General features: G+C 46.5%; 1 protein-coding gene across 2 annotated transcripts in view; it reads right to left on the bottom strand.

The window, feature by feature from the left end:
- Positions 1 to 758: 758 nt before the first annotated feature.
- The window catches only part of MAP1A (microtubule associated protein 1A), a 47,031-nt gene continuing 21,608 nt past the window's right edge, over positions 759 to 26,181 (bottom strand). For both annotated transcript variants that reach the window (XM_058033572.1, XM_058033573.1), the window contains 5 exons: positions 12,532 to 12,614; positions 12,009 to 12,149; positions 2,713 to 11,473; positions 1,834 to 2,066; positions 759 to 922 (listed from right to left, as the gene is read on the bottom strand). In XM_058033572.1, coding sequence (XP_057889555.1) covers positions 767 to 922; positions 1,834 to 2,066; positions 2,713 to 11,473; positions 12,009 to 12,149; positions 12,532 to 12,614 — 9,374 coding nt within the window. In that variant the 3' untranslated portion in view covers positions 759 to 766. The remainder of the gene's footprint in view (positions 923 to 1,833; positions 2,067 to 2,712; positions 11,474 to 12,008; positions 12,150 to 12,531; positions 12,615 to 26,181) is intronic.

Genomic DNA, 26,181 nt, shown 5'->3' on the forward strand with positions numbered 1-26,181 from the left:
GCAGGAGTCAGCCGGCTGCTCTGTGTGCGAAGCTCAAGTTAGCAGGTTAGGAATGTGCTGAACCCTCCCCTCCCACTGCCGTGATCCTTCATCCCAGCTCCCTGAGCACAGCAAACAGGTGCTGCAGGATGCCACAGGTGAGTACTTGGGACACAAATTTGCCAAGCTGGCATGTGGTGGTCGTGCCTAGTAGGAGCACAGGTCCCCTTGCTCAGAACACCTCCTGTATGCTCAGGAGGGGAGATGGAAGAATGACCTTCATTGTCACATTACAGTTCAGAGGGTTTTGTCTTCCCTCGTCTCCCTGGTGCAATTTCTTTGCAAGTTAGATTTCACCTCTGCCCCCTGCCTCCCATGCACTCTGCATGCAGCAGCAGCACTTCAGCCCTCACCAGAAAGGTGAGGTTCATGGCAAGGTTAAATGGCAAGGCAGCCAGGAAGAGAGTAGAACAAGCTCTCACAGCAGCAAGGCAGCCAAGATAGTCTACAGAAACTGTACAGGCAGCAGAATAAAGCAGGGAAGGTGAAAGTGCCCCTGGCCTGCAACTGCTCTTGCACAAACTCTTAGCTCAGTCCAGAAAATTACAGAGCCCTGCACTTCTTCCTCACGGCATCCAGTGCTGAGCAAGATGGATACCCGATTGCCTGACAAATGGGAACCATGTAGAGGACTAAACCAGAGAAGAACTGGACTGTGATTAGATGGTGTCTCTCATGTTGCATCGGTGACTGAAGAATCAATGGATGAACACAAAATGTGGAAGATCTAGAATTCAATCTTACAGGCTGGAAAAGATTCGTCCTGCATCACAACAGTGCTGCTGCTTGCCAGTACCATGATGTTTAGCTCTTGCTGTTTCTCATGGGTCTGTTGATACCATTCTCGCGTTACCTCAGTATCGTGTGTTGGGATCAATGTCACCTGGGAAAAGAAAGCAGCAGGGATGATTGAGAACAACTGCAGTAACAAAGAATGCCCATAGGAGCTGCGGCTAAAATTTCTTGTTAATTTTGGAACACTGTACCCTTGGTACTGCTTGTTCTATTTAGTGTCTTTCAGATGTCGGGTTCTGAGGCAGAGCTTTATTTTATACAGTACCAGCACAATGGGGCTCTGAACTGGCTGCAAACTGGCAGCACTGACACCATAATGATGAGAATGGCTGCAGTGCAGGGGAGAGCTCTGGAGCTCCAGAAACAGCCTCAGAAAGATCCTTCAGTATGAAAGGAACAATACTGGCAGTGTCACTCTTAATGGACACTATGTGCCCGTTGACCCAGCGTGCAACTCAGGGACCTTGAAATATGGGGCTGCTTCATCTGGAAGAACATTTATACCTTTCTGTACGTGTCTTCAGGACTGCCCACCTGGCGTGTCCTGCAAGCCTGCCTAAACAAGAACTGTGTTACAGAACATTCTTGCTTAAATGCTCTATTAGTAAGTTGATGTCAGAAAAATCTTCAGCAAGCCAGGCTAGCAAGAGATGCCACTGGGTGTGGGACACTGATGCAAATTCAGCTTGTGTTGGTGTTTGATTTTGCTTGAGGATACTCTCATCCTGCAGTAGGTAAGGATGAGTGTATGATCTCTCAATGCTTCCTCCCCTCAGGAGGATGTGGAAAAGAGGACATATCTGCTTCTATTCATACCATTTTGCAAGTGTTCTCCTCCTCATCAGTACAAGCAATTACTCTGCTGAGACTGCAAAACAGGATATGCCCAGTACCATTTGCTTCCTCTCAGTGTACTCCCTTGGGTATGTGATACCCATCTTTTCTGAGCACTTGTGACATCAAATGCGTGACACAGTGCTTTGCATTTCCATGACCTACCTGCAGGTTCTCTCCCCACTGAGACTTCCCCTCCAGAAGTGCATCCAGCACTGCACGGCTCGGCTCTCCGTTGGCTGCATCGTTCCCACTCACAACATAATAAGATGCTCGAACCCGCTTGAAGAACTCTGGATCTGTGTTCTTCCCACTGCAGTGGTTGGGGATGTAGGCCAAGTCCACGTAGACAGGTGGACCCATAGGCACCGACAAACTGCTCTTAGGACTATTGGAAGCTTTGGAAAACAGGAAACAAGAGGCTATCAAAACCCTTCTGCAAGGGACAAACACTCAGATTAACAAAGAAGGACTTGGATTCCAGAAAGACTTTTCCATTGCAGCAGTGAAGTTGAGACTTATCCATGCTCTGCTGCTCAGAGGTGACCTGGATGGATTTCTGGGCCAGTGCTGTGACAGGTCTTGGGTGGGAAAGGAAGTTCTGCTATTTTTTGGGGGGAGGGATTGGAAAGCTTTAGGATCAGAAGATTATTTCTGGGGGAGGGAACCAAAAATCTCCATTATTAACTTTTGCAGAGTTGTCATCCCAATTAATATTTAGTCCTAATTTTTGTCAATAACCTACATTTGCTTAAACACAGAGACACACCCTCTCCCCCATTCTGATGGCCTATGTATGCTATCCTAGGGCATTACAGTAGTCTTTGTCCATCCTGGCTTCCTGCCATCCCTGTGAATTGCTGCTGCTCCTAGGACTCTATTGCACTTTCATATCAACCTTTTGTACATCTCAACCTTATCACTGCTTATAACTTTTTATGCCTGACTGGGAAGATCTGTTCTCTGTTCTGCTGTATTTAACCTAGTGCTTTTCTCGGCGTTGGACCTATAGAGATAATGCATTTTTCAGGAAGGATTTCTTACCGGGATTTGTTTTGATGCCATTAACAAGGCTCTTGCCAGGGTTGCTGTGACTACTCCGGGATAACTCATCCTCTGGCATCAGCGCACTACGTGCTTTGGGCTTTTCTCCTCCATCTCTTTCTTTTTTGGCAGTGACAGATTTTGGAGATTTGTCCGATGACTGTTTCACAGGAGTGGGTGATCGTTTCCCTTTCACATCTAATTTTCGGGCAGGTGAGGAAGATTTGGGTTTGCTCAAAGGCTTCCTCACACCTTTGTTCTTTTCTTTTATGTCTTTCTTGGAAATTTTATCAGTTCTGCTCATGCTTTGCTCATTTAGCAACATATCAGGGTCTACCATGCAGACATCAGGGTGAGGAGGGTGGGGATGGGGATCTACCATTGGAACAGGCTGAGGATCATGGCTAGACCTAGAACTGGCATGATGAGCATTCCCCACAGCTTTGTCCACTGGGAGGAAATCAGCATCTTCATCTGAGTCCATGTTGGCATCTGCTGTGATGGACGGACATTCTTCAGTCTCAGGAGGCACATCGGAGTCTGACTGGGAGGTTCCAGAATCACTCACTGATGTTGGAGGGGTTTCCTCCACTGTGGCACTTTGCATGGGACTGCTGCCAGGGTGGGGTGGTCTCCCCTGCACTGAAGGGTGACCCTCCTCCTCTGAGAGGTCACTGTCTTCAGAGAGCTCATGGGGGCTCGGGTTGATGAATGAGGGAGAGAGCTCTCCCTTTCTCTGCTTGTATTCACATGAGGAAAATTTCTGTCCACAATCAGAACTGCCTCCTAAATGGGTCTCCGTGTCATGGGAAGCGTCTCCACAGTCCTCTGCTTTTTCACCCCTCTGCACATCTGGGAAAAATGGCTGGAAACTGTTTTCAGGGGACATCAGAGAGGAAGGACGGCTTTGCCTCTCTGTTTCCTCTTTGCCCGCGCATGGAGAAAAACTGCTGTCAGAATCAGGACATGTTTTTTCATCTTTTGCCTCTGCTGCATGGTGTGTGCTTTGGAAAGCTGGCAGACTAGTGCTCACCTCTGTTGGACCATTAGCTGTGGTTTCATCTTTGTACTGATGATGAGAAAATGATGCCAGCACATCAGGGAGAGATCTCAGAGGCAAGGGCTGCTCTGCAAACGGTGCCTTCTGCTCTGGGCTGCTCCCACAGTGCTGCTGCTCTTGCTCTGCAGAGAGCGGTGTGGGCTCTGAGCCCTGGCACTCTTTTCTGCGTGGCAAGGTGTGGTCACTCATGCCATAGGGAAATGGAGACCCATGTTCTTCAGCAAAGACAAAGTCTTTGGTTTCAGCTGTATGTATTTTCACAGCATTATCTGGAACCAGTGGAGACACATCCCAAGCACTCCTCGTACCTGATTCCACTCCTGCACCTGTGGATGTGGAAAGCATATGGGAATAGAAACTTTCTGCTGTAGCCAGTATCACAGGAGTGGTGGCCTCAGATGAGGGTTCCTCTGACAGGCTGGAAGAGTCATCTTTCAGCTGCTGCTGGGTCACAGACTCTTTCTCCACACCTTTGGAGAACACCTTGTCTTCTTCATATGGACTCAGTGGTGAGAATTTAGGAAAAGATGAGTCAAGGCTGCTGATTTTCTCAGAAACCTCCAAGTACTCATCTTTGTTTCCCTGGGCTGACAGCAAAGCACAAGGAGACTCTAAAGAAAGAGAAATATCCCCTAAATGGCTTACTGAGGTTTGCTTATGTCTGAATGTGCTGGCTGTTTCAAATCCAGAAGAGCTATCCATCCCTCTGCTCTCTACCCTTGGGCCCTGTTCATATACTTCTGTTTGTTTGCTGGAAGCAGATTTCATGGCTTGCTCTTGGCACTCGGAGGCCACTGCTGCACTTGGGTAATCTGCTACCCAGAAATGGGATTCCTTTGTGGATTTTTCAGCAACCTCTATCTTTTGTGAAGAATCATGGCACATTTCTGAAGTTTGTTCATCTCTGTCCATGTCTGGCACGTCACTGTAACCAACGGCATATGTCTCCACAACAGCAGCTGATGCAGTCGCCCTACTTTGATATTTCTCTTGCCAGCCTGGACCAGAGGGAGAGGAGGCAGCGGAGCTGGGTGAAAGGGGCTCCTGACATTTGCTCTGCAGGAAGGGGTCTGAGACAGGGAAGTTGCTGATGGCTGAGATGCGTGTATAGACGGTGCCTGCAGCTTCAGCAGGGCTGTGCAGTTTAGATTCCTTTTCAGACTTCTCCTTAGCACCTTTTTCTAGCTCTGAGTCACTTGCACTTTCTTCCCCCCGACCTGCTTTCTCATAGTATGTATCTTTGGGATTTGGGATTTCAGATTTTAGGGACAAAGATACCTGCTCCTGGCTAGACAAAATGATATTCTCATCTGGACAACCAGCATCAATATAGGCGGATGACTTTCCTTGATAAAAGGTGTCAGCTGTGACGGTGGGAGAGGCAAATGCTGCGCTCGCAGATGATGGATGCATTGCAGAGTCCAGTTCTCCTGGTAAAGCAGAAGACACAGTCAGTTTTTCCTGTCCTTCTGATGTCCTAGGCTTCCCTGTTTCAGATAAGGGCAAATATCTTTCATGGATGTCTCTATAGTCAAAGACTGAATCTGCTTTATCCTTAGGGGATGCTGGAGAAGACAGTTCCTTCTCAGCTGAGGTATAAAGGCAGGACTCTTCTTCCTTTGCAGACACATGGAAATTTTGACCTTTTTGAGAGTTCAGTGCTGTCACTGGCACCTTGTCAGTGTGACCTGGGCTGTGTGCACCCATGGCTGTGAAGGGAGAGGGTCCCACTCCAGACACAATTATCTTCTCATAGATGTCAGCATACTTGAAACTTCTTTCATCAGGGTAGGGAGTTGGTTCTCTTTCTTCTGGTTCTTGTCTTGTGGAAGTGTCATCATCTCTCTGTGTGCAGACCCCTTCCTCATAGGAATAAGGCTCAGGGGAGCTCCTGGAGTAGGTCTCTGCAGGGTACACCTCTCGGGTGGTAGCACCCACAGCCCCAGCACTGCCAACAGCATCACCACTTTTTTGACCCAGGCCTTGTGCTGGAGGGGAGTGTGCACACTGCCCTGACAGCTCAGCACTCCCTTTTGTGGGCTCTGCAATGTATTCTGCTGCTCTTGTAGATTGCAACAGAGTAGGTGCTGCTGCTCTCTGCTCTTTTCTTCCTGTAGAGTCATACAGACCCTCAGTGGATTTGCAGTCATCCTCTTGCCTGCTATCTGACTTGTATTTGCAATCAATTTCCTGATACAAATCACTGATGTCTGATTTCTTTTCAGATGCCTTCGATGGGACATCCTCCCATAAAGGTGGCTTGCACTGATCTAGCTTGCAGGGCCTGTCTGCTCCTGGAGGTGCCTCTGTCTCTTTTCTCACTGCAGACAGGGGAGATGCCACAGCTTGGTCTAGTGACTTTGCATAGATATCTAGGACAGCTTTGTCCTCGTTGTCTAAGCAGGAGCAATCTTGTTTAGAGGTCAACAACAATTCTTGACTTTCTTTGTTTCCAGTTAAAGCTTTGGCCTGATTTTCCTCACCAGGGATATACTGAGGAGATAGAGGAGAACCTTCCCTTTGTGCTCTTTCTGGGACAGTGATGTCAGCAGGAATCACATCCACTTTCTTTGTTTCTGACTTAGGTTGGGCACCCTTCTGTGTGGCTTCTTTGTAATCAAATGACTCCATCTTTAAACATTCAGTTTCTGCTTGCAGTAGCATGGGTTTGTCTTCAGCATGGTGAAGCTCCTCATCCTCCTCACTGGGTAACTGCTCTCCTCTCCCACTGTCTCTCCCTTCCTTGAGATACCCAAAGGCAGAACCCCATGCTTCCCTTTCTGCCTCTCTCCAGGTATGGCTGCCAGGCAAGGCAGGAGGCAGGTTCTCCTCCTTTCCCAGTTTAGGAAGGGATTTTGTTTCAAATTCTGGTACCTCATCCAAGAATGTACACTCCCTCTCTTTGTCATATCTCTGCCGCGTTCCCTGAACAGGGACCTCTTCTACCTCTTCTGGAAACCACACTTTCTTCTCATAACTTAAATCTTTCATGAAAAACTTATCCATTTCCGGAGATTTTTTTTCTTGAGCTTCCTTGAACTTGCAAGATTTTATGTCTTCAGTAGAAATGTGTGAACATGTTTTATCTTCACTTGGGCTAGGTTCTGTAAAATGAAAGCTCTTTGCATCTGGAGATACTTCCTGAGAGTCCAAGCCTGCATTTCTTCCCCTCAACAGGCTCTTTTCTGATGCAGAAAATAAACTGCTGTCATCTGGAGACATTTCTTCAGTTGAAGAATCTCTCGGTGATGTGCCTTTAACTGAACTACTTTCTGGGCAAGGAGAAGATTTTGATGCTTCTTTCAGTTCTTTGGCAGAAATTTCCAGTGATTTTTCATATGTGGCTGCACTCTGGTCGATGAGACATGTGGATTTCACAGCTTCTGAAGAGAATTTGTCAGTGCACTTGGACACAGTTTTTTCTTTTGCAGATATCTCTTCTGTGAAACTAAGAGCTTTGATTTCTTCTGGAGAAAGTCCTTTAATAAAAACATCTGAAGAGATTTTTCTACTGGAACTCTCAGTGAGAGAAATGGATTTGGTCTCTTCTGGGGAAATATCTTCAACAGAAGCATGAGAAGATTTCTCTTCTTCTGATGTGTCTCCTGTTAAATATAGCAGTTTTCCTTCTTCAGTAGTAATTGTCTTAGAAATATCTGAGGATTTTTCTTTACCAATCCATTCTTCTGTAAAAGAAGGTGATTTGATGCCATCTGGTGAAAATTGCAAAGATTTGCCATTTTTACATTTGCTTTGGCTTGTGAACTGTGGAAGATCCACATTTCCCGGAGAAGCTCCTGTGGTTTCAAATGGCTCAAAGGACAAGTGTTTTGGAAATCCCATTAACCCTTCTGTCACAGTTTTAGCTCCTTGCTCTTTTTCTGGTTTCGTGCTCGGAGGCTGCTCGTCCTCCCCGACCACCACCGTGTCCTGCTTGTGGTAGGAGGGCCAGGGCAGCTCGTCCCTGCTCGCTGGTGCTTCCTGCGCCTCCTCCTGCTCAGGAGACGCTGCAGCATCGCTGCTCAGAGCCTGTTCGTGCTGCACAGGCCCCGGCGCTTCTCCTCCGTGCCTGGATTTGGCCACAGACGCCTCGTCTTCCCTGAGAGCTTCACCCTTGGCTCCCTTCACCACAGCAGGACTTTGGCCTTCCAGTTTCTTGGCAGCAGCGCCCGTTTGTTTTTCAAACAGATCTGAATCTACCGTTTCCAGCTTTTCCTCCACTGGAGACTGGTGGAAGGGCGTGTGCCCTGCGCTGGTGGGGCCGGAGGGAGTGGGAGAGGCCATTTTCACTGTGCTGTCATCGGGGCTGGTGCATCGCTCCTCAGCCTCTGCAGAGTCGGCCTGGGAAAACGGTGCCTCCTCAGAGGACAAGGGCATCCCCTGTGTGGGAACACTGATTATCACATTACCAGGGCATACTGGAGGAACAAACACAGGGGCATTGTAATGCCCTCTGAGTTTCTCAGGCACCTCAATATTTGGAGTCCCATCTTCTTCATCTTCTTCATCTTCTGCCTCCTCATGAAGGTCCTTTTTTTGTGTTTCCACTTTCCTCTCTCCTTCTGCTAATGCATGGAAATCTTCAGGGGGTGGAGATTTAAAGCATTTGTCTTCCTCCAAGGATGATGTGGGGGAAATGGTGCCAGCAGAAGGAACGTAGTCGAGACCTTGGGTTGCTTCAGTCCGAGAAGAGGGCATACTGTTTCCTGTGTCCAGAAGTAAAGAGCTTTTCCCAGTCTCTTCGGTCTGTGGTGCTGTTATGGATGCAACAGATTGATCCTCTGCTACGGATGTTGCAAAAGATGAAAGCTTGTCACATTCAGTAATGGAGGTAGCAGAAGATATGTGTTCCTCCTCAGCTAGAGGTGCTGCCACAATGTTTGTAGGATATGCCAGGATTTCAGACTCCTGCCCAGCATAGCCCTTGGCTGAAAGGTCAGCAGGAGGCATGGCCTGTATTCCGTGTACTGCTTCAAAAGAGCCTGGATGGTCAGGAACAGAAATGTTATAGGCATTGACATCATACTTCAAGTGTGGGATCCTCTCTTCCTGTTCATCATGTATTTCTTCATCAGAAATGGTCTGCTCTGTTTCTGAGTAGCCAGGGATAGTTTCATCTTGGATATAAGAAACATGTTCTGCTGTTGCTCCTGGTGGGACTGGCAGGCTGCTCAGATATGACTCTTCCTTTGTTATGTCCTTTTCAAGTAACTTGGTTTTCTCATCCATGAAACTAAATTCTCTTTCCTTCTCTGTAACAGTAAACAGTTTTTCCTCCCTATCATCCTGATTCAGCCTACAGAATTCTCTATTCTTCTCCACTTTCTCCTCTGCTTTCATGTGCTGTTCTTCCTTTTCTTCCAGTTCTGCCTTTTCTATCACATCTTCTCTCTTTTCCTTCTCATCCTCTTCCTGTACCTGTGTCCCCTCAATATACTTTTCACAAGTTTCTGCTTCCCTCTGTTTTCTGTCCAAAGAGATTTTCTCCTCTTCCTCCTTTTCTTCCTCTCTGAACACAGGGGGCTGAGCACCTTTTGCCAAGAGGTCTGTATGTGATGGCAGGTGTTCTTTGTCAGGAAACACCTCGATGTCCTTGCCCTGCTCAGCTTTTCCCCCCCAGTATCTCATGTCATGGTTTTCATCTACTGTTTTTCTTTCATCCTCTATTGTTTCAGCAGAACCTCCCCTCAGCTCCCAGTGATGGACTGCCATTTCCTCTGCTGATGATTCTTTTTCCATACCAGTAGTAGTTACTCCCTGGTCAGGGATCTTTCCTTTTAAAATCAGATCCACTTCAAGGTTACTCTGACCAGTCACATCAACAGAGTCTCTTATCTCTGCTTCAGGTGCTCCCATAATCTTATCACTAACTTCCATATCAGATCGTTCTTGAGTCAGCTGCAAGGCCCCTTTCTCCTCATGCTTCAGTTCCTCAAAGTCCTTTGTGAGATCTTCTGGTGAAGACAGGACCAACCTCTGTTCCACCATGGATGTCTCTCCTGGATCCACTTGTACAGGTGCCTTCTCCATTGGTAATGTCTTAAGGTCAGCAGGTACCTTTTCAGGCTCTTTTTCAGGTTTTACTTTGATCTTCTCAGTTCTGAGTCTGCCTGGAAGTTTTGCCTTGTACAGTGTTTTTCTTACTTCTGGGGTAAATGGTTTCAAGTCTGGTTTAGGAATTTTTTTGATCTCTGGTTTGTTTTCTTTCTTTTTATCCTCTTTCTTTGAATCTTTTTTCTCATCCTTCTTTCCATCATCTTTTTTTAAGTCCTTTTTCTCCTTCTTAATCTCTTTCTTTTCTTTGTCTTTCTTCTCCTCTAATTTGGATACTTTCTCTTTGAGATGCTTTTTTCCAACCTTGTCTTTTGCCAATTTTCTTTTCTCAGCTTTGAGAGCATCACTTATTTCTGTCTTTATCTTTTCATGTTTAACAGGTTTCTCAGGAACTTTCTCTGTGTGTTCCTTAACCTTTTTTTCAATTTTAGCATCCTTTACAACTTCTGGTTTTACTTCCTTAATCCCCTCCTCAACTGCTTCTTCCTTCTTGACTTGCTTTGTCACAGATGGCTTGGGGGAAGACTTAAGACTCTCTTTACTGTCAGTTCTTTGTTTAATTTTGGTCTGCTTCAGCACAGGTGGAGGTATTCCAGAGGTGATATCTTTCTGAGTAGCCACTGGATACCTCAGAAAATCAAGGTGCTTGAGTTTCTCAAGACCTTCCAATATCTTATTTTGAGGAGCATTTCCAGGAAACAAAACCCTTACAATTTTCTCAGTTGGGCTGGCTGGTAGCCATACCACTAGGGCTGTGATAGATGTGAGATAGGGAACAGAAATTTCACCTTCTTTTCCATTTGCAAGAATGATGCCAGTCTTTGCTTTACTATTGCCAGCCCATTTCTGCATTAGAAACTGCATTTCTTTACTGTCCTTGACAGGGTTCAGTATATACATGTCCAGCTTACCCACGCCCATTTTGTGGAAGAGTGTGATGGGCTCGATGGTGCTGCTCACCACCCTGTAGAGAGGCTCTGATTTAATGCCCAGTCTGTTGAGATACTGCAGTGTCATGCACGCTTCTTCGATGCTCCTCTTTACTTTCATGGAGGCTTCAGGCATCTTCAGCTTTTCAGGAACATTAAAAAAAACCACCCCGAGCTCAGGAGAAATTAGGTTTTTCATCCAGTCGCTGTAGTTGGTAGAGCCCTGGGATTGTTCCTCCTCTTGCTCAGCAACTTTCCTCTGCAGCAACCCGTTGATGCCAGGCAGGTTGTCTGCACCAATGTGGGTGAGCAGGATTGAGTCAATCCTGTCCAGGTGCCTCACCAGCTTCCAGAAACATGATTTCCTTTCAGAGCCACCATCCACAAGGATGTTAAACCCATTGACAGCAAAGAGAGCAGAATCACCTCTTCCCCCAGGGAATATGTAGCAGCAGGGCTTAGAAAGCTTCAGAAAACCCCCTGAGGTGGGTGGCTCCAGGAGATCAAATGGAGATGGTACATCAACTGTCTCAGAGACATATTCTGCAAATTCAGACACCCCATCCATTTCTGGCAGAACTGGATCAGGATTCAGTTTCAGATTAATAATGTCCTGAAATCGAGGATGCCCAAGGTTGCTCCAGGCTCCTTCTCCCACGCACGACACAGTAAGAGAGGTCTTGGTATCTGAATCAGAGTTGCTGAGAATCTGGGTGACCTAATGGGATAAACAGAGACAAATAAAGGTCAAATAGAGCTTTGAGACCTATACAGCACTTAAAAAAAAAAATGCAGCCAGTTAATGCAGAAATACTGAAGGTACCATGAGCACTTTACCAATGGGAAACATTGGGCATACATGAAATACTTTGAAAGCCGTGGAAAATCAATGCATAGAGCCACGCTCTCTTTTGATATTCTTAATGTTTTTGGAAACTGCCCACAGTTATGTTAAGACCCACTTTAAGAAATTTTGGGCATTTGTCCCCTGCAGAACCAGTCTGGAAGGTTATTTCAAGCTGAGCACTTAAAGGAATCACCCATGCCTGCACCCTGGAAAACTTAAGACAGAGAGTTAAAGCAAGATTCCCAACAAAATAACATGAATTATTTTTAGTATGCATTTTGCTGGGTTGCAAACCCATCTGTCTGCAAATCTGCCTGAAGATTACCCTGAAGGAGGGCCCAGGCTGCATTATTCTACCACACACTCTGAACAGGAAGGGATGTGCTGGATTACGGCTCACACTCACCTCCGGATCCAAAAGTATCTCAGCAAACTTGTGGTAAGTGAAGGTCCCTGTCTGCAGGACCAAGTCTCCTTCCTGGTCTGAGCTCTGGCCACAGAGGATCAGTAGTTTGTGGGCTGATGAATCACACACAAGGGAGCGGACCTACCCAGACAGGAGATGAGACAGAGGGCTGCCATTAGAATTCACCTGTACTGCACACCAGCACCCAGAATCCCAATCCCACGACAGGCGATGACCACGTTATTCACAAATAGCCAAACCCTACGTTTTCTACATACAAGGAAGTTGCTTATTGAAGAGGGCAGACACTGCCCAACACAGCTCCACGTCACACCAGAGTTACTGTGTATATCCTGATCACTGGCAAGACCAGAACACCTGGCCTTTTCACCACACCTTGCAGCAGACTGGCAGCAGGTTTGCACTCTCCAGAAGGTACAAAGTGTGCTAATCATGACCTCCATTGCAAGCAAGGGCAGGAGAGCTGATGTGGAGAGAACTTGATGGCACATCTGGTCCTCACCTCGGACACGACGCTGTCCACATTAGGATTTACCAGGATCACCGTGTCCAGAGTGTCACTCCGGTGATGGAGAGTTCTTTGGCCTGAGGAAAGAAAAAGGATTAGACAGGATGAGAGAAGCTGATGAGACAGCATCCAGCTAAAGATATTTTAGCCTCAAAAGTTCCGCTTCAGCATGGGTTTGATTGCAAGGCTTCAGACTGTATTCAAGACCCAGTTTGATACCCAAGTCTCATAAAACAGAACAAACTCTTTTCAACAACAAGGAAAGAAATCCTTCTTCTGGATCAGCACGCTCAGCTCCAACATATTCAGAAGTGCACAGACCCTGCACCTTGAGCTGCCTGCCTGTGCCAGCTGGCTGTGTCTGCAAACACTGGCACACACAAATGACCCCTTCCAGACACAAGTGCCTTGCCTCACTGCAGCTCCCACAGAGAGGTGTCTCTAGCACTGTCCCAACCCCAGCCAGCGCAGGGCTCTGTGAGTGCCAACTCAGTGGGTGCCAACTCAGCTCTCACTCGAGTGCCGCAGCACTGGTAACAAGTCTCCACTCATTTGTAACAGTTTTTTTCTTTAATGAAGCATTTTTCTTTAATCCAAATGTGCACTCCTAAACTGCTGCTATGGGAAGTACCTAGACAACAAGAATTCTCATTCTTCTGTCAGAGGCACGAATAGGAAACAAGACAGGACTCCGCTCTCTCTATATATTTAGAGGAAAAAAAAAAAAGAGAAGTCAAAGAGCAAACAAGATCCTGGGAATGCAAAAAAGCAATTTGTGTGCTCACCTTGCCATGGGCATTGTACAGATATTTGGCAAAATGCTACCCTAATTCCAGGGCCATATTAAATTATTAGGCAGTAGGGTAATGGGTGTCTGCCACTGCTGCGTGCCCACACCAGACAGCTCTGGGCTGCAGGACAGCATGCAGCACCTTCCTGCAGCGCTTCCCTGGTCACTGCAGGCAGCACGGAACCTTTTCTGATTACAGTCTTTGCTAATACCTACCTCTGGACATTTTATCCACTCAAAAAGCCAGACACTTAGAACTTAACTCCTGGAATATATAATTTATAGGCTTTAAGACTTTCATAGGTTTTAATCCCTCACATAGACTGGAGGTCCACAGATCTTCACTGAAAATGAACAACTATTTTTAGTTTGCATCTTTCAGACAACTGTTGCTTCCTGACAATGTTCTTTCCACCCTCCACAACCTCCCATTGCCTCTTTTTAGGCAGATCTCAGTTCTTCTAAAATAGCTTTATCAATCTGGTGGAAGGATGGAAAGGATTGGAAGGATGGAAGGTCAATATTCAAGCATAGCTTTAAATCAAACTCACTTTACTGGAATGTTTTTCTAGCAATTAATCAGACAGATAAGCCCAGAAGTAGCTTTCAGCCCAAAGAGAGCTAAGCTCTCAGCAGAATTATTTGTACTCAGCATCTCTAGCTGCTTTCTGAACTTGTTTTTCAGTTTGGCTAAAAATCACCCCTCTAGACTAAAACCAAACCATCACTGTGCAAAATGCATTGAGTTCAGTGGCATTTCTGGCACTGATGTGGAATGGCTGGAGACACTGGGAAGCAAGTTCCTGTACCCAGAAGGGACATTGCAAGTGAGCCGTGGGCATGGGAGGGTGGGAGGACGGCCCAGGAAGCTGGGCCTGGGGCATTCTGTGCAGCCCAAAGAAACAAAACCACAGTAATCCTTGAGGCAATGATAATTGCGAAGGCATTGCTGATGTCCCAGAAGAGCTGACAAGGAGCACCCTGGATCTCCATGGATCCATAGTGCAGCATCCACACAGCTCTCCCCTGCCAGGATCTCCAGTGCTGCTGCTTGGGGCATCCAGAAGAGCAGTGCTCTGCCCCCGTTAGTCAGCACTGCCACTGGGATAAAGTGACGCAGCCTCTGCCCCCTTGGTGCCTGCACAGCCCAGACAATTTTAGCAGTGGTTCCCACATCCCTCGGGGATCCCTGTGTGGTGCACAGCACCAGCACCAGCAGCCTTGTCCTCGTGCCACACGCCAGGGAGGCTCCTGGGCACAGTGTGGTCACCGTGCCCACCTGTGCCCATCTTCCCAGGCCCTGCCATCTGCGGGGCACGGCAGCCTGCGGGCTGCACTGCTGACAGGGCCAGCTGCAGACGCACGGGGCCCGTCTGCAGCACCAACAGGCATGAAAACACTGCTTCTCAGTGCCGTGCCATGGTCCCAGCCCAGGCAGCTGGGGCTGTGCACAAAGCCTGGCTGTTAGCATTCTGCTGGCAGCCCCTCACCCCCGGGAATGGCCCCTGCACTGGGCAACAAAGAGAAGGCTCAAGCTGCAGGGCCAGCAGTTGCTGGCAGATGGGGAACGACTGAGTCGTGTGAAGACTCAGTCTTGTGAGGATGATTAAGGGACTAAATTGTTTTCCTACAAGGTGAGGCTGAGTGTGTGTGTGTTGGGGGGGGGGGGGGGGGGGGGGATATTTTCAATATGAATAAATAAATACCTGATGGGAGGGAATGAAGAAGAGGAAGATAGGCACTCTCAGTAGTGCTCAGTGACTGGACGTGAGGCACAATTTAAAACATAGGCAATTTCATATAGACACAAGAAAACACTATTTTTACTATGAGAGTGGTAAAATACTGAAATAGGTTGTACAAAGAGGTTGTGGAACATCCATCTCCAGAGATACCAAGAACACAACTGGATACAGGCCTGGGAAATCTGCTTTTGCTTACCCTTCTTGAACAAATGTGATTGGACTAAACAATGTCCCTTCCAGCCTACAGGTAACCAATTCTGTGACATTGTGAAGCACTGCAGCCCTCCATAACTTTGCTCCTGGCACACTGCAGGGTAGATTCCCTCTGTTCAGTTGCAGCAGTTCATTCTCAGGACGATCCAGGAGCAGAGCTGTACACATAGGCCATTTCCAGAAACATGGACTCCCTTAATACCAATGGACCCATGCACGCCAATACCCCAAACTCTTTTTTAACTAAATCCAGAGGCAAAGCAGAGCAGCACATGAACTCCAGGCTGAGCTGCAAACTGTGAGTAAGGCAGCAATACAGTGCCCACATGCCCGGCTAAGGGCTCTGTGAATCCAAGTGCTTTTCAGGCTGAGAAACCCTTTGCTGGCCACTTTCTCTGTACAGCCTGTGGTAGCAGCCGCACAGACAGAGGATTTAAACACACAGCCTGGCACATCATTCCTCTCACTACCAAAAACCATATGCACCAGGAATGTGTAGTGGTATGAGTGACATTGCAGACATGGGGGCTTGAAGTATGCTGTTCAGGTCACTTCCTGGCATTTGTCCTTATTAGAGCTCCATCACAGTGAAATGTGTGCATTGCAAATAAGAAAATCCCTCCATTCCACTGACCAGTTCAAGAATATCCTTCTCAGGCTCCTGAAGGCTGCTGTCTTCAATTTACCTGGAACAAATATCTGGACACAGCTCATCTCCAGATGCATTCTGAACACAGATCCCTGACCCTGTGCAGCCCTCTCCAACTATACTCAGAAGCTGCTACATTAAATAAATATCCTCTCTTCAGTAGTATTGCGTTTCTCATTTTGTATGAACCCTCACTCTGTGTGTTCAGGCACGTTATGATTTCTGCAGTGATCCTTGTGCACATGCACTTGCAGGAAATATTTCCATCCATCATGCCCCCACCAAGGAAGAAAGCCCTTGGTCTTTACCACTTGTTTCTTTGGAGCAGAGTTTCTTTAGTCCCTAGGAACTGCTATCATTTATCCCTATGGCCACTAGGATGAGCAAGAACAGAAGTATACAAGAAGGAGCACAGAAGATTCACAGGGTGTCATTATTGTATTTTCTGTATTATTCCCCATCCTATTTTTTTATGCATCATAACATAACCTAAGATCAGCTTTGCACCAAATAAAGATCTTCAGTTAGGATACACAGTGAAATCCAAATGCCACCCTGCCATGAAACTATTAAGCCCTTTTAGGGAGTCTAGAAGGTTTAATTTCTTTAGTGTGCTTGACTTTGTTTTTTTTTGACTATGAATTTAATGGACACCATGACTGTGCAATTTAGTTGCTGAAGTTCCTCCCAGACTTTCCTACATGTCAGTAACTGCATCATCTATAAATTTAGCCACCTCCATGTCCCTTCATCACTACTGTACTGATCAACTTTGTATTTAGTAGTGGAAATCATGAAGCCCTTGTACTTTACCTCTGAATGCTGCACAAAGATGACCATATATTTGTTTGCTAACTTGATGTCTGTCTTTTAAGTAGTTTTGACTCATGGCATTACTATGTATAGCTCACCTAGAGTAATGTATAGAAGAGCTGAGGTACCCTTGTTTGCTGTTCACAGCATTCTGAAGAAGGGCAGCAGAGGAGAAGCTGCTGATCTCCCTTCTCTGGTGACCAGCACTAGTACATGAGGAAACAGAATGAAATTGCATCAACAGAGTTCAGATTGGACATTAGAAAATGTTCTTCACCAAGAGAGTGGGCAGCCGTGGGAACAGGTTCCCTGGGGAATTGCCAACAGCACCAAGCCCATCAGAGTTCAAGGGGTATTTGAATGATGCTCTTAGTCATGGTTTAATTTTAGCTAGACCTGTGAGGAGCAGGGAGTTGGACTTGGTGATCCCTACGGGTCCCTTCAAAATAACATATTCTGACTATATGGTCCCTTGAGTGTAGAATTTCTTTGGTTATGGCAGAGGATAGCAAGTGAAGAGCAAAGCCACACTGGCTCTGGAGTGGATATGAACTAACCATTCAGGGCTGCACCTGCAAAGAGGCAGAGGGAGAGAACAGGGGAGCAGATGCTGTGGGTTTAGTGCTCAGCAATCAGGCAGAGAGGTCTCTTCTGTGGAGGTCAGGCTGGGCTGGAAGAAAGGACAGTGCACTGGGGTAACTGTGACAAACAGGATGCTTGAGAGAGCGAGATGATCCTACAAACAGACAGATGGCTGTAGAGGCAGAAAAGGAGGTCATGCTGACAGCACAGATCCTTGTGTTCTGCTGCTTTAAATGGAAACACCTAAAGCCCTTGTAGCTGCAGAATAAATTCTGGGCTAGTCTGAAGAGCTGTCAAGGATGGCTATGCAAGATGCTGCTTGTTATTTTCTTTAATCTTTCAGACCATCAAATCTCAAAGGTCTTATTCTGTTAATCATGACTGGAAGAACCACCCTTAGAGCTCACCATGCTGAAATCAGAGATCAAGTGTCAGGGCAGCAGGACCCAGTTTCTCACCTTTGTGAAATGACGCCTTAGGTGAGAGCACTGGGTGACTTTCAGGTGACAGTGCTGAAATCAGTCATGATGCTCTGACCAGTACAACAAATCAGAATGAGCAGAGGGGCCAAAAGGACTGGCACATCTCAATGAGAGGAGAAGTCGGGTGGGACTGTTTAGCCAATAAAAGAAAACTCAGGGCAGAGATCTCACTTACCAGTCTGTGTACCTGTCTGATAGCAGGTCCAAATCTGGGCTGCAGAGCTCCCACATCTTTGCCATCCAGAGGATGGAGACTGCTTGTCTGACCACATAGGAATCAGCCCCTTCCCACCCAAGATGCATTCTTTATCCCTCATTACCTCTCTTAGGCCTTCCCACACCCTTCCTCCCTTCTTTGTCCCTAAAATTATTTAGGTTTATCAGGCCAGGTTCTACCTGTAAAGTAAACACCAATAATACATTGATAAAAAATACAGAAGTTTTGGAGTCTGAAAATGTTATCAAGGCTCACAAACTACAGTGATTAAAAACCAACTCTACCTCACTTCTGGCTGTCTTAGCTGACATGAACATCCCTCTTCAAGGGGACACTGTTGAAAAGACTCTAACAAGAAGATCCTAGATATTGCTATGGCTCAGTACCTTTCTGCTACACTTCAGCAAAGAGCTGAACTTGGGATCATGTGCTCTTCCTGATGTTCACTGAACAAAATCCATCTCTGAAGACAGTGAAACCATGCATAGGGTTCTTGGAGTGTATGCATTTGCAGAGCTATTGCAAGCTGAAAGACTGCCATTTCCTTCACTCTGAAATTACATAATAACACTGAGATAGTAACAGTCTCTCTCATTCTGAGGCTGTGAGGCCTCCAACTGCAGTTTCTTCAGTGCCAGTGGAAGAAAAAGGATCCAGCCCCAAATGGTGTCCATTCAGAGAATGAAACAACACAGTCATTCACCAGCACTCCAGGACTGTACCAAGTACGGCAAGCCACAGCTCCTTGGTGGGAGATTGTAAAGGCCAGAGGAAGAGCAGACAAGGTTCTGCACTGAGCTCTGGGCAGGGTCTGCGCACATGCACAGCCTGTGCCCCACTCCTCTGGCACAGCAGGGCTGCCCCACGCCGTCCAGCAGCGAGGGAGAGCACTGAGCAGACAGCCTCAACGGTGCACAGCTGGCAGGTGGGAAAGCAGTGAGCAGACAGCCTCAACGGTGCACAGCTGGCAGGTGGGAAAGGAATGAGCAGACAGCCTCAACAGTGCACAGCTGGCAGGTGGGAAAGGAATGAGCCTGCCCTTGGTGGAAGCACTGAACAGACAGCCTCAACACTGCACAGCTGGCAGGTGGGAAAGCACTGAGCAGACAGCCTCAACGGTGCACAGCTGGCAGGTGGGACCAGCTCTGGCTGACACACACCTAGGAGCTCTGCCAGCTAGTGAGGTAGGCTCAGGAGTTAAAAAATAAACACAAAGTCTGCTTTGGCAGCCAGTACATAGCCAACAACTGTGGATTCACCATTCAGGTCCTCATGAGCTGGTTCCAGCTCAGGAACTCAAACACAGTTTCTGGCACCCCAGGAATAGACCTGGATGTGTTTATCACAATGACAGGACAAGTCCCACTCTGTTCCTCCTTGCCATTTACTGGCAGTGTTTTGCCAGGTGAGAGGAGACTCTCAGCCAAGGCAAGGAGAGAGACATCAGGTGAGGGATGCAGGTAGAACTTGGCAGAAACCCCCCAGCAAAGGCTAAGAGCCATTCTGAGTCCTAGGTGGGTGGCTGCTGTGCACACTGTGCCTGACCACTGCCTTCCGGAGCCTGAGGCAATGCAGCAACCCCAGAAATCCTGGGCACATCCAGCTGTTGTTGCTTTTCCAGAGATGAGCAGAGCAAAGGGCTTAGGCAGATCACTAGGGATCACAGCAAAAGGGCTGTCTCACTGTCTCCTTCCCTCCTGACACAACATGTGATAGCTGCAGTAGCTACTTATTTTTGTAAGATTATTGGGAAAGCGCTGTAGTTTTAGCTTGCTGGTGTGATTCAGCATCTGAGAATCATGAGAAACTGGCTACAGATAGTGCTTTGTGGTCTAGCAGCAAGTGCTCTGCCTCTCATAGTCTGAAAAAAGTCTACTGTTAAGATTTATTTCATATACTTTCTATTTTTAGGTCTTCAAACGCACCGCAGAAATACAGAAATATTTATTTGTCAATAGCTAAATTAAAAAATCTTTCCCCTTAAAGGGAATCTTTAGTGATTTTCTGAGAAATTCATGGTGTACCAGCAAAGGGAAACATATTTTTAACAGAAATATGAAAATAGTCTGAAAATTGGGAGGCAAGAAACTGCAGCAAACTGCTGAGCCCCTGTCAAGGAGGGCCAGGGCAGAGCCATGTGCTGCCTGTGGAGCAGTGGAAACCATCACCAAACAGGCCACAGATTCAACCACAGCATTAAATGAGGGATTTTAAACTGCACCTAGAAAAGGAGGGGAAGTCAATGGTGTTTAAGCAGGAAGATATTACTATATGTAAGAGTTTTTATTTTTTATGAATATTTCAAAATAGTGTTTGATGATTTTTCACATTGAGATACCAAGACACACAGTTAAAAACACAGCACTACTGAAATAAAGTCCTGTGGATTTGCAATAGGAGATGTGCCTTATCTGGAGGAACTGAATAAACAAAGCACAGGAAAGCTCAAAGCAGCGAGCAGAGAGAAGGAAGATGATTCAAACATCTTTATGAAGCAAAGCATTCTGTTCAGACTGAACGCACACCCACACCAACTCATGCCTGTTAACAAGGGCAAATCTCCAGATACTGGCTTTGGCTTCGGCTAATATCCCAGCTGCAGACTGAGGGGAATTTGGGGTACACGTGGTCTATTGACCGCTATTGCTCATATTCCAGTGACACTGAAGCTGAGCAGAAGGCAGAGGAGCAGCCTCTCTACACGATGCCCACACGCGCACCGAGGGTCTCCAGCTGTGCTGTTCTGCACTGGGACCAGGGGCAGCAGGGCTCCCGGCCAGCCCCGACTGCGGAGCACACAGCACCACGGGCAGGAGCACAGGGAGCCAGAGCAGGGCCGTGACGCGCCCCGCGCTCCTCCGAGGGCTCACCGCAAGCTCCCAACCACAACACCCGCACAGCTGTCTCCAGGAGGACAAACAGGACAACCAGTCACAGACACACTCCCACAAACCAGCCGCATTCCAGCTCCCTCAGTGTAAGGGGAGCTGTGAGGTACTAACACCACAAGAGAAGAGAGCATCTGATTTGGGACACAAAAAGCAAACTTCAGAACAGCTCAGAGGCAGAGCAAAAGCCTTAAGAGCTGCAGAACTCTGCAATCAGAGAACTTAGTTTAAGAAACTAAAGAAAGGAGACAGTGTCATCAAGATAGCTCCACAAATGAAAAAAAAAGATTTTCAACAGGAACAGAGTGAAAAAGTAAAATTAATTGAGAACCATACGAGGATGGACAGAGAAAGGAAAAACATAGCCAGTAGAAAGAAGAATATTTCTGGGAGGACCAGGCAGCAGTGAAGGAGAACAAGATCTGGTTTCTAGAAATGTTGCTGAATCTGTCAGGATGAAGAGGGCTGAGGAATCTGAAAGTGTTCTCAGGTTTCCTTTTATGTGTAATGCTGGAGATATTTCATAACTCACCTTCCCATACCGTTACTGCAAGCCAGGAGAATTGTTCATGCTTTAAGGTAAGAGCAGGCTCTGTGAAATGACTGACTGCCTCCTGGGCATTTACTACAAAGGTGAACCAGCAGCAGGGCCAGAGAAGGAAATGAAATATTCCTTAAGGTGTGGGAGGCTGTGGGCACTTGCCACATCCCAGGAGATATTTCTGCTAACCACTTGCCTGTGCTTTCCATCCTCCCTCCTCCCTGTGGTATTTTCATGCCATCTAGAGCTCCTCTCCCAGGCAACCTCTATTTCTATACCATGTCAACCATAGCAACCATCTCTTTGCTCCCTAATTGCACATACTGTCTCACTCTTATGCTAAGGAGCAATTTGATAGCTCAGCCATTTTAGAACCACTAATTGAAGATGCAGGTACTCACTTTGGAAATAATTTCTCATATTTTTACTGCCTTGCAACTGGAAGTTATACCACCACTGAGATAATTGATAAGGTGAGCAGTTATACCTAGTTTGTCAGCTGCTAGATTGGCCACAAAAATATTCTGTTCCCTGCAGCAGCTTTGCTGACTCATGTAGGCCTTGTATCCTTCTGCTGAGGAACAGTGTGTGGCATTCACATAAACCAGGAATGAAGCCCTGCACAGGCTCCAGCTGTGAGCAGCTGAAGCTGTGACTTTTTAAATGTCTCCAGCGAAATCCACAAAAGAAAACCTGAACACAACTTAAGACACCCTCTTATCTGGTGTCCTCACTCCACCCAGCCCTGACAGACTTATTACAGCTGATCCCTTTGGAAAACAAACTAATGTTTCCCATTCCTGTGTCAGCTAGACTTCAGCTAGGAGTTGCTGAAGTCCCTGAAACAGAAGTTCCATAAAACCACTCCCACTGGCATGAGGCAGATACCCTGTTCCGTGTTCCAGAGATGAAGACTCCTGTAAGTCACGAAGTTAGACAGCTTATTATCCCTTAATTTTTATAAGAATATGCATTCCTTAACACATGCTCTTACAACAAGAACATAGCACAGACTGAAGAAAACTGCATGTTTCTCTTTGTTGAGAAGTATCTGGGTAAAACTGACTCTGACTGACTTGGAGGCACAGCAGCTCATGATGATCTGTTCTATTTATCTTTTTTTTTCCCCTCAACTGATCAATATGACAAATAAACTGCCTGAGGTAGGGAGAACTTAATTGTATAAAAGAGGGGATGACTGCACACACAGGAAAATAACTCTGAGATTTCCTCCTGTTTGCTTATTGAGATGCCAAATTTTTGTAAGAGAGTCCTGCCTCTGACTTACAGCAACTGTTTGGACTCTTTAAACCTCATTCCTATTGCATACTATTAACAGTCTCATTCCAAGTAGCTTTTCTTCTCTCTCTTGCTTGTTTTTAGGATGACCTGCTGGATGTCAGCCCCCACGAAGATACAGATATTAAACCAGCTGTGAACTCCGAGTGGCTGAGGTGGTTGGTGAAGCACAGGACCGCATTCTGCCAGCCCTTGAGAAAAAGCAGCTCTCCCCTGCCAACAGCTTTCTTTGTTGCATCCTGACTTTGCACTCCTGAATCTAGGTGACCCTTGAGAGATCCTCTGCGTGGTCTGTGCTCCAGGGATTTGATTTGTGGTGGAGTACAACAATAATGAATATGATACAAAAAGTCATTTCAAAGTTGAGAACTTCGAGGCCTCCTCTCCATTCTGCCAGCAAACACAGGGCCTGTCCATTTGGAAGTGGAGAGAGAGGGCCCTGCAAGCAGCCAAGGAGGTTTCCAGCAGCGTAGTCCAGGCCATACCCCCTCGTTATGTCCTCTCAGCCACTGCCTCTCACCAGTCTGCTTGAAACAAGCTCACTCAAGTCATTCCACCTCAGGAGCCCCTGCTTCACAATGCCACCCCATCCAGACAGGTCCCTTTCAGCTTGCAGATTACACAGTGCAATCAGGAACTGAACGTACTAACCAGGGAGAATAAAAAGGACCAAGAGAGGCTTCCATCACCACAAATGCTTCTCTCGGGGCCTCTTATTGTTCAGTTCCCTTACATCCATGCAGGCATGGAAACCTTTCTTGCTCCCATGCCTCCCTCTTCCTTAGCAATGGTCTTTGCCTTTGAGTGTGGACCAAAGCAAGAAGAAAAGCCCTAACAAATGAAACTGACACAAATCTAGCAACAAAGAACTGGGCCAAAACACGTATTATACCTATCAGCCTGCAAGCTGACTCTTCAGAAAGATGGATCAAAGGCGCAGAGAGCCACCCTATCCAATGCTTTACCCTTGTGCAAAGGAGTAATTTTTGATGGAGGCCATTGACTTCTCACATGGCTTGGGTAGTGTCTGCATTTCTATGTGCTGCAACTTAACTTACCCCTCTTAATCCATTTTAAGCAAGCTTTTCAGAACATAAATCTAGTCACCCAGAAGAAAAACCACTGGCTTCTTGCCCATTTCTCTTCTAAGAACATCTGGAGTTCCTGAGGACACACTGACACTCCTCAGACAATTTTCAACAGGGAGCTACTAATGGTCTTTTCCTTCTAGTTTTTCTCTTCAATTACTTAAAATTTTGACACTGAAGCTTAATAGAGAATGGACAGGTGATATCAGTGAAATAAAAGGTTAGCAAAGTGTAAAAGCAATTAACTGAATTTCTCAACTTGAAAGTCAATAGAGGAAGCCAGTTATGCTGCCATGCTTCTTAAACACAGTTTGTTTGTAGCTATAGCACGTTGTGAAAAACAGCACTGAACTTTTACAGCCCCGAGGTAGGTTCTAGCACATTGCCAAAGACTTCAGTGCCTCGCAAGAAGGTGCATGAGTGACAGTAACACGTGCAAAGAGAGACAAATGTTATTCAGTAGCTTTGTAGCTATGTATTGATAACCGGCATGCATATTGAATCCTGCCCCTCTGTGATTTGCAAGTCTCCTTTAGCTGGTGATTCTCAGCCTTCAACTTCTTGGAGGAAATATTCAAGGCTTTACTTTCGAAAGCAAAGAAAGAAAGGACTCACTAATATCTTTCCAAATACTGATATTGAGATAATGCTGCTTTTCAAAAAAGCAGAAATTAATCAAAATTGTATTCCTCGTTAAAAAATAAAACCAAAAAACCAAGTCAACCCAGTAACATTCTATGCATTTGAGAAATCAGTTGAGCAAGACTTCAAGGGCTGTCTCAGGAGAACTAAGAACCTGCTGGCCAAGGAGATTAGTGCTCATGTTCATCTGTGAATAAAGCATCAGAAGGATAGAAACTTCCTGAAGAGCTGGATACATAACTAATTGTGCCATCAATACTAACTTTTGAGATCCTGGAGAGGAAGCTATGAGAGGAAGAAAACTGATCTAAAGTCACCACATGTAGAAATTTATCTCCATTTCTTTAGTGTGAAGCAAAGGTAAAAAGCCACAGAGCTTAGGCACAGCAAAGCATGAACTAACGAAGACTGCTTTTTGTGCGGCCACCCTGCTCTGTTCCACCACCATAATCCCAGCTTCCTCCACACTCCCTGCTGCCCACTGCCCTACCCTCACTCCCCTTGTGAGCCAAAACTCCCAGCTGTGCAGGTGGCAGCGTGCTCGGGGACAGCCACGGGCAGGACAAGCAGATGCGCGCTGCTCCCACCACGGCACTGACCCCGATCCCCTGCCTGCTCCACCAACTTGCAAAACACTGGCAGAAGCTTGTTAATGCCAATGTTTAATTGAAACATTTTCAGTGTTTTAGAAGGAAAGTGTTTACGGCAAATACAGCAGGTGTATTTGTAAGAGGAATTCATAACTGTGCACCCAAGCACCTCTAAGGGAATGGAGAAAAAAATAATACAAATTAAGAAGTTAGCTCAATACTTTCTCTAATCTTTCCTGTCAACAGCTACTGTGCTGGTGTTGGAGTCCAGAACGTTCATGATTTTTGAGGGGGAAAGAAAAATAAATCTTTTTTCCACCTCAGTAAATTCCCCCCAGAATAAATTTTAGGCATTCATTTACACATAGCTTGCTCTCCTTCCTTCCATACACAGTTTCTGGGCTGATGGAGGGTCTCTATCAGCTGCCCTTCTTCCACAGGTACTTTTGCCTAACAGGCTGGAAGATACTCCCTGTGTTTTAAGCTAGCTGCTACTGTCGGGTCTCCGTGTACTAACCTGACTTACCTGAACTGCTCCCATAGCATCTCCTCTCAGGGTCTGGAGGCCCCTCTCTTCTGCCCATCAAGGAGCAGTGGAAAGCCTGTGATAGTGCCTGTCACAAGCACCCTGGGCTCTGCTAGAAGCAGCATCCACCAAGATCTCTGTACTCAGACGCCTATCACAAGAATCTATTACTGCATCTTTATCTGCTTCTGAGTTTCTTCTTCCTTTGCAAGATGCATCCCAGAAGTTACCTAGGAAGGTCTGTGTCTGACCATGTACAAAGAGCACAAGTCACATCCCACAGAAACTCGTGCTGAGGAACTACTCTTCTGTGCCTCCCCTGGTGTCCAGCCATGCCCCTTGGAGACATATTGCACCTCTTGTTCACACACATGCAGCTTCCTTGCTTTCACCACAAAGCTGGCAATTGCTCACCATGCTCCCGTGATCCAGTCTACCATCCATTTACCACCACACCTGCTGAAGATGTGACTCAGGTATGCCAGCATGACAGACAATGACGAAGAGCGGCAAAAGGACATGACAGGAGGTAGATTGTTTTGTCAGGAAAGAAACTACTGCAAAGCTACACATCTCTCT

This window comes from Melospiza georgiana, chromosome 13 (genome assembly GCF_028018845.1).
Source record: "Melospiza georgiana isolate bMelGeo1 chromosome 13, bMelGeo1.pri, whole genome shotgun sequence".
In the NCBI taxonomy this organism is placed as follows: Eukaryota; Metazoa; Chordata; class Aves; order Passeriformes; family Passerellidae; genus Melospiza; species Melospiza georgiana.